At 55.2% G+C, this 7,663-nt stretch overlaps 1 protein-coding gene across 1 annotated transcript in view; it reads left to right on the top strand.

Moving 5' to 3' along the window:
- The first annotated feature begins 3,150 nt into the window (after positions 1–3,150).
- Positions 3,151–7,663, top strand: part of Dock6 (dedicator of cytokinesis 6) — a 41,381-nt gene continuing 36,868 nt past the window's right edge. Inside the window, exons 1-6 of the mRNA XM_033759597.1 lie at positions 3,151–3,185; positions 5,496–5,583; positions 6,045–6,220; positions 6,454–6,519; positions 6,827–6,956; positions 7,573–7,661. Coding sequence (XP_033615488.1) covers positions 3,151–3,185; positions 5,496–5,583; positions 6,045–6,220; positions 6,454–6,519; positions 6,827–6,956; positions 7,573–7,661 — 584 coding nt within the window. The remainder of the gene's footprint in view (positions 3,186–5,495; positions 5,584–6,044; positions 6,221–6,453; positions 6,520–6,826; positions 6,957–7,572; positions 7,662–7,663) is intronic.

Below are 7,663 nucleotides of genomic sequence, written 5' to 3'. Positions count from 1 at the left end.
GGGGTCCCCGCGCCAGGAGGGTGGGATCGAGGACTTGCCGTCCCCTGCGCGGCGCCCGGCTTGGGGACGCGGCTCCTGGTGGCCTTTGGAGCCCCTCGTGCCCCCCATTCCCGGTCCCTTGCCCGGCTTGCGAAGGAGGAGGGGGACAGGGACAGCTGTGCAGCGCCCCCACCTCCTGCCTCTGACGCGCTGGGCGGTGGGTGATTGAATGGACGGGTGGGGGCTGGGACTGAACCAGCTGGTGGGAGGACGGAGTGGAGGCGCCAGGCGCGGGGGGATCCGTTTCCGTGCCCCTGGGGATGGCGACAGAGCCAGCTGGGAAGAGGGGTGTCAGACCCTCTGGGGCTGAAAGTTGGGGTCTTCATGCCCAGGGTGGATTCAGAACCCGCTCAGGGATCTGATCCACTGGGGATGTATCCCAGTCACCTGGACTGACAGCAAAGCTGTCCTGTGGATCCCACTCTGGGTGTAAAATGAGGGGACAGATAAGAAGCACCATATCTCGGATTATATGTTAGTGATGCAGGGCTTCCGGGACACTGAAGTCAGGCGAAAGTGGCCTGCCTCGTGATAGGAGGTGGGTCCCAGAGGCCCGGGTGAGCAGGTGCGTTTCAGCATGGACAAGCAGGAAATGAGGGAGAGTTGAATGCCTGGGAGTGGGGGAAGATGGGTCCAAACACATCTGAGGGCAAGTGCAAAGGCCCTGGGGCAGCAAAGGAGATAGTAGCAGTAGATGTTACAGAGCTTTAGTGGAGAGGACTAGACTTTGACTTCAGCTTCAGAAGAGGTATGTGCCATGCCGAGTTCTGAGCAGACATGACCTGCTATCATGCAGAATGGTTGGGTGCTTTTTACATTGTGCTATTATTTATCTTTGAATTACGTCTCTGTCTCGTACTCCTGAGAGTGTCTCTGAGCCTGCGCATCTCTTTTCCTCCCGGTGTCTGTGTCCATGAGTCTCAGCTTCTACTGCAGTGAGGAGAAGGGATCTTGGGTTCTGTCCTGGGAATGATGCTGCTAAGCCCAGGGCAGAAGAACAGAGAAGGACCTGGGGTCCCAGTGAGCAGGTGGCCCAGAGCGTTGGGAGCGGCCAGGGGGACCCCAGGGGTCTCTATGCCCAGAACTAAACCTGGCTCTTCCGTCTGTTCAAGTGCATCTCACAAATGCCAGATTAACCCAGATATCCAGGAGCCCCACAGGCACCTAAGGAGCAAAGACACTTTTTTTTTTTCCTTTTGGTACCAGGGATCGAACTCAGGTCCTTGCGCTTACAAGGCAGACCTGGCACCTCTGAGCTAAATCTCAGTTCTTTTCATTTTTGGCAGATTGAACCCAGCTAGGCCAGCATTTCACCACCGATCGACTTCCTACCACTTTCTTTTTTTTTGGTACCGGGGATCGAATTCAGCTCCTTGTGCTTGTGGGGCAGGCAGCTGAACCACTGAGCTAAATCCCTGGCCCGCCTACCACTTTCTTAAAATTTTGAGACAGAGTTGTCCAGGCTAGCCTCAAACTGCGATCCTCATGCGTCAGCCTCTCTGAGTGCTGGGATGGCAGGCATGCACCACCATGTTTACTAAAATAGATTCTTTAGAAAAAAAAAAAAGGTTTTGGCCAGGTGTGGTGGTGCACACTTATCATCCCAGCACTCAGAAGGCTGAGGCAGGAGGATTGCTGTAAATTCGAGGCCAGCCTGAAGCACACAGTGAGCCCTTGTCTTAATAAATAAATAAAACTGAAATACTTTTGAGCTGGGTGTATAGTTCAGTGGTAGAGCAAGCATTTAGCATGCCCGAGGCCCTGAGTTCAATCCCCAGCACATGGAAAAAACTACCATGAAAAAGAAGTGTCCACCCATAACCCCAGCTACTCAGGAGGCTGAGGCAGGAGGACCGAAAGTTTGAGGCCAGCCTGGACAGTTCTGAAAGATCCTGTCTCAGACGAAAAGAAAAGAAAGAAATTTGGGGAGCAAGGGAGCAACAAAAATTGATAAACTTAACACAGACGAAAGCTGCTGTTGGTGGTGTAATTTGTTCTTCCTTTGACTTGTACTGTTTTGAGTCAAACACAACAGAAAGTGGTGCTGACACTGAGCCCTTGTTACTGTGCGGTGACCCCTCAAGCCGACCTTTACTTGCGTGATCGTCCACCACAGCCCGTCAACAGAGGGGCGACTGGTAAAAGGCTCCCGGAGGGTTAGCGTGTAAAGTGCAAACTGTATTTATTTATTTTTTCTAATGGTGTCTTGAGACAGGGTCTTGCTGTGTAGCCCAGGCTGGCCTTGAGCCTGCAGCAATCCTCCTGCCTCAGCCTTCCCGAGTCCTAAGATGACAGGCGTGCGCCGCCACAGCCAGCAGCTGCAGAGTTTAACTAGGAATACTGGGCCAGGGATTTAGCTCGGTGGTGCCGCTGCCTGCCTCGCAAGTACAAGGTCCTGAGTTTGATCCCGGTACCCCCCAAAAAAGTAATAATAGTGCAAATGACAGGGAAAAGTCCCCGTAGTCCAGAGGGACAGGCCCCTGACCCCAGCAGCCCCCCTAATTCTGCCCTACCCAGGAGCCATTATATTGATGGCTGTGTCCATTGGGGTTGGGGTTGTGGTTTCTCCCTCCAGGTTCCTTCCCTGTGTGCTGTGGTTTGGTTTTAGAATGGCAGGTGAACAGAAGCTGGGCTGGTTGGCGTATGCCTGTAATTCCAGCACTTGGTAGGCTGAGGCAGGAGGATCACCTTGTGTTCAGAACTACATGGCAAGGCCCTGTCTCAAAAAAAACTTCAATGGAGGCTTTATATGAATTGATGTGGATTTGTTTCTTTCCCTTGCTTGTGCAAATGGAAACATGAAGCGAGTAAGGCTTTGTGCTTATTTCTGGCTTTCTCATCCTCCTCCCTTGTGCGGATAGACCTCTATTAACCTGGCCAGCCCCAGATGAGGTCCACAGTTGTTATAGTTTCTCCCATTGCAATAGTGCGAGTAGACTTTGCAAAACCACTCAATTTAGCTCAATAGTTTGCCTCTTTTTTTTTTTGAAACAGTGGGCTCATCAGAAGAAGCAAGTCTCATCTGGGTGTAAGGAAAAGATTGGAATTAGGCGGGGATCCTGGGCATCGTGAGGGTTAGTCTGCCATTGGTAAGCAGGGAGGATGGCAGGGATGTGCAGTGGGGACGCGCTGCGTGTGAGATGCCTGTAAGTCCCCCACATGGACACGGGTCACATGGAACTGACCCAAGGATTTGCCAAGAATTTTTTTTTGTTTATCTGAAACAGTCTCACTATGTAGTTCAGGCTGGCCTTGAACTCACAGGAACCCTCCTGCCTCAGCCTCCCAAGAGCTGGGATTTCAGGCGTTTTTTCTCCTGTGAACTTAGATGGTGGGAAACCCTGAGGTTGGATGGGACCCTTAGGGATATGGGTAGCGACAGGGAAAACTGGGTTCTGCAGTCCCCATTCTTTGCCCTGCTTCCCATAGTGTGGGACATTGTGAACCTCAAGAGCCTAAAAACGCAGACTTTGACATTGGCCCTTCTGAGAGGGACACAGCCCTCTGAGCCTCCCCCAGCTATGTGGGGGTTTTGTTTTATTTTTGTAGCACTGGAGATTGAACCCAGGATCGGGTCTTGCCAAGTCAGGCTGGGCTCAAACTAATGATCCTCCTGCCTCAGCCTCTCAGAGTGCTGAGATTACAGTATGCACAGTCCAGCTCTCACTCGCTTTGGGCATAAAAAAGAGCCAGAGCCAGGCGTGTTGGCACCTACCTGTGATCCCAGCGCTCAGGAGGCTGAAGCAAGAGGATCACCTTGAGTGTGAGGCCAGCCTGGGCTGCAGGAGATCCTGTCTCAAACAGACAAACAAACAACAACAACAAAACCCAAAAACACAGCCAGCCTTGGTGATTTACACCTATGATCTACTCTAGAAGGCTAAGGCAGGAGGATGGCAAGTTAGCAATTTAGAAGACCCCATCTCTAAATAAAAAGTTGGGCCTGAGATTTAGCTCAGTGGTTCCTCCGCCTGCCTCGCAAGCACAAGGACCTGAGTTCGATCCCTGGTACAAAAAAACCCCAAAACATTTCAAAATAAAAAATCAGCAGAGCTGTGGATGAAGCTCAGTGCGAAGGCCTTGGCCTTGATCCCCAGCACCATAAAACAAAAAAGAAAATAGCAACCCCTGGGATGAGGGAATCTTAACCCAAATCGCCTCCCCACACTGCACCTCTAGATCCTGTGGTCAGTTTAAGTTTCCGCCCTCCTCAGGCCTCATACCGGGGTTAAGTTTCACCCCTGTCCGGGTCCATCCCGTGACACACCGCGCTCCGCCAGCCCCGGACACCGACCCAGCAGGGCAGCAGGCTCCACAGGGAGGACAGAAGCTGCCTCTGAGCAGCAGCTGTGGTACAGCTGGGTGCCCGGCACCACCACGTACGTGTCCCCTGTCCTGACGCCTTTGTGACTCACACCCCAGCCCCTGGGTGCCAGGGCTCCGGAGGAGGCTGCCCTGACTTGGTGAACTTGAGCACAAAGCCCTGTTTCTTTGTTTTCTTTCTTTCCCGTGCTGGGGGTGGAACCTCAGGTCTCACAGGCTCAGCGCTCACCACCGAGCTACATCCCCAGCCCAACAAAACCCTGATTTTCAACACCCTTTAAATCTCTTTGACACACCTCCTACACCATCACCCCCAGCTATAGAAGCAAGGTTCTGGGACTTTAGGACAAAAGACAGAATACAGCGGGGCACAGTGGTGCACGCCTCCGATCCCAGCACTCAGGAGGCTGAGGCAGGAGGATCATCAAGGCCGCCTGGGATCCATAGAGAGACCCTGCCTCAGAAAACAAAAAAGCAAAACAAAAGAAAACAACAACAAAAAAGGCTTCCACTGGTTCTGAGGTCAGGGCAGCTACCAGTGGGTAAACTGAGGCTCAGAATTAGGAATAACGTGCCGAGATCCCTCAGACGAGGGAGCAGAGCACAGGATGGGGGCAAGACTCTGAGCCCTGCAGGCCAGGCCCAGGGTGGGTTTTCTGTCTATGTGTGATGGAGGGAGGAGTTAGAAAGGTCCTGCGCCCAACTTTGGGGGTACACCGGAGGCTGCAGCCTGGGTTTTCCTTCCAGTGTCCTAGACTCTCTCTCTCTCTCTCTCTCTCTCTCTCTCTCTGTTTTGTTTTGGTACCAGGGATCAAACTGAAGACCTTATACTTAGGAGGCAAGCAGCAGAACCCCTGAGCTAAATCCCCGGCCTGGCCTAGATTCCTTTTAACCCTAGCTAGCGCTCTGGGAGACTGAGGCAGGAGGATCGCCAGTTTGAGTCCAGCCTGATCAATTTAGGAACCTAGCAAGATCCAGTCTGGAAATAATAAAAAGGGCTGAGACATAGCTCAGGGTGAAGGCCCCGGGTACGGGGTGTGTGTGTGTGTGTGTGTGTGTGTGTGTGTGTGTAGCTCAGCTGGCCCCACAGCCTGAGTTTTCCTACCCCTAAGAATCCACTTCTGTCCCTGCAGGACGGTGGCCGCCGAGGTGCGGAAACAGGTGTCCCGGGAACGCAGCGGCTCTCCGCACTCCAGCAGGCGCTCCAGCAGTTCCCTGGGGGTGAGTGTTTGGGGACTGCACCCCATGACCCTGCCCTGCAGCAGGCAGGAGGGGAGGGCTCCCCGTGACAAGTCTCCCTGCAGGAGGGAGCCCTGCACCGTCCCAGTCAGGCCACCAGCCGCCAACTCTCTGAGGCCTTGGACAGGAACGGGCTGCTTGGGACCACCCGGGGGCTGGGGGCTGGGGTGACTTCCAGTGTGGGAAGGGGTGGGGCATCTTTGGCCTCAGGCCTTAGGGATTGTCTCTTCCATTCCTTTCAACAAGATTCCTTCCTCTCCAGACAGCGGGTGTGATTTCCTTCCTGGAGCTCTGAGGGTTGGCTGGGCCCAGACTATCCAGGGTGGAGAGCAAGGCTGTTTCTGCTCCGGCACCCTCCGTGCCTCCCACTTTCACAGAGTCCCGCCCCCACCGCATGCCAGCCCCCGGGACAGCAGGGTCTTGGCCATTTTGCTTCAATCCAGGTCCCGCTGACAGAGGTCGTTGAGCCCCTGGACTTTGAGGATGTGCTCCTCAGCCGGCCGCCAGACGCGGAGCCAGGGCCCCTCCGGGACCTGGTGGAATTCCCAGCGGATGACTTGGAGCTGCTGCTACAGCCCCGGGAGTGCAGGACCACGAGGCCTGGGGTCCCCGAGGATGGGTGCGTCCTGCCCCGCACTGTGCCCCCACCCCGATCTGCAGCCGGGCTCCCAGAATCCAGTGGCTCTGGGTTCCACTCCAGCCAGGCTGTGTGGCCTTGGACAAGTTGTCCTCTCGCCCTGAGCTTCCATGTCTGTATCTCTGAAATAGGCAAAGACAGTGCCAGCCTCCCCGGCCATTGCTCCTGTCCTCCTCGGGCCCTGCCTCTGCTTACCCTGCTTGTATTTGGTACAGGATGGATGCCCAGGCCAGAGCTGCGGTGCAGATGTACACGGAGGACTGGGTCATCGTCCACAGGAGGTGGGTCTGACCAGGGCCGCTCTCAGGGCCAGAGGCTGGACGCGGTGGCACACGCCTGTCATCTCAGCACTCTGGGAGGCTGAGGCAGGAGGATCACAAGTTCAGTCGCAGCCTGGGCAACTAAGCAAGACCCTGTCTCAAAATAAAAAACTATAAGGGCTCGGGGTGGAGCTCAGAGCAAAGGCCCTGGGTTCGATGCAGGCTGCGCTCAGAAGAGCTGAGCCATTGTCGTCTGCAATTGGTCTGCCTGCCCACAGACCCGCAAGTCTGCCGGACTTTGATTGAGCTCCCGGCCCCACCTCTGCAGGTACCAGCACCTGAGTCCCTCGTACAGCCCCACCACCGCAGACACCCAGCGAGAGCGGCAGAAGGGCCTGGCCCGCCAAGTCTTTGAGCAGGACGCCTCTGGGGACGAGAGGTCCGGCCTGGAGGACGCGGTGAGGCAGCCCCTGGCCAGGGTCACTTGCGTGTGTGTGTGTGTAATGATTTTAGGCCGAGCCAAATGGAATCCCATCAGCCCCAAGAGTGAAAAGTGAAGGGTGAAGCCAAGGTTTAGGGGTCAGCTTGGGACCTGGGCCAGAGATGGCCACAGTGGGAAAAAGCCTCCCCTTCTCTGGCAACAGTGAGCAAAGTCCCAGGCAAGGCTCTCATTGGTCCAGCCTGGGAGGGGTGTTTTGATTGGCTGGATGGGGTCACGTGAAGCCAGAATGCGAGGTGGGAGGAGCCTCTCTAAGGATAATAAAAGTGGGTGGGCCCGTGTGGTTTACTGTACTCCTGTAATTCCAGTTTGGAAACCTGGGGTTGTGAGTTCGAGTCCAGCTGGGCTCCATAGTGAGCTCAAAGGCAGCCTGAAGTACCTAACGAGACCTTGTCTCAGAAAACAAACAACAAAAGTAAAAGTGGCTTGTTCCCCAGAGAGACGCTCCGGGAAGGAGGCTCTCCAGACCCTTAGGTTCAACTCGTGGAGATAGACACAGGCAGGGACAGTGCCCCAGAAGGGGAACGAGGGTGCCTTCAGCCAGTGCTCAATGCTTACATGTTCTCCCGGGCCAGGACGACTCCCGACGCTGCTCGGGCTCCCCCGAGGACACCCCACGGAGCAGCGGCGCCTCTGGCATCTTCGACCTGAGGACCCTGGCGGCCG

The sequence above is a fragment of the Fukomys damarensis genome, unplaced genomic scaffold, assembly GCF_012274545.1.
Source record: "Fukomys damarensis isolate Sample0158 unplaced genomic scaffold, DMR_v1.0_HiC HiC_scaffold_37, whole genome shotgun sequence".
NCBI lineage: Eukaryota > Metazoa > Chordata > Mammalia > Rodentia > Bathyergidae > Fukomys > Fukomys damarensis.
The sequence above is the reverse complement of the archived record's forward strand: the minus strand, read 5'-3'. Positions and strand labels throughout refer to the sequence as shown.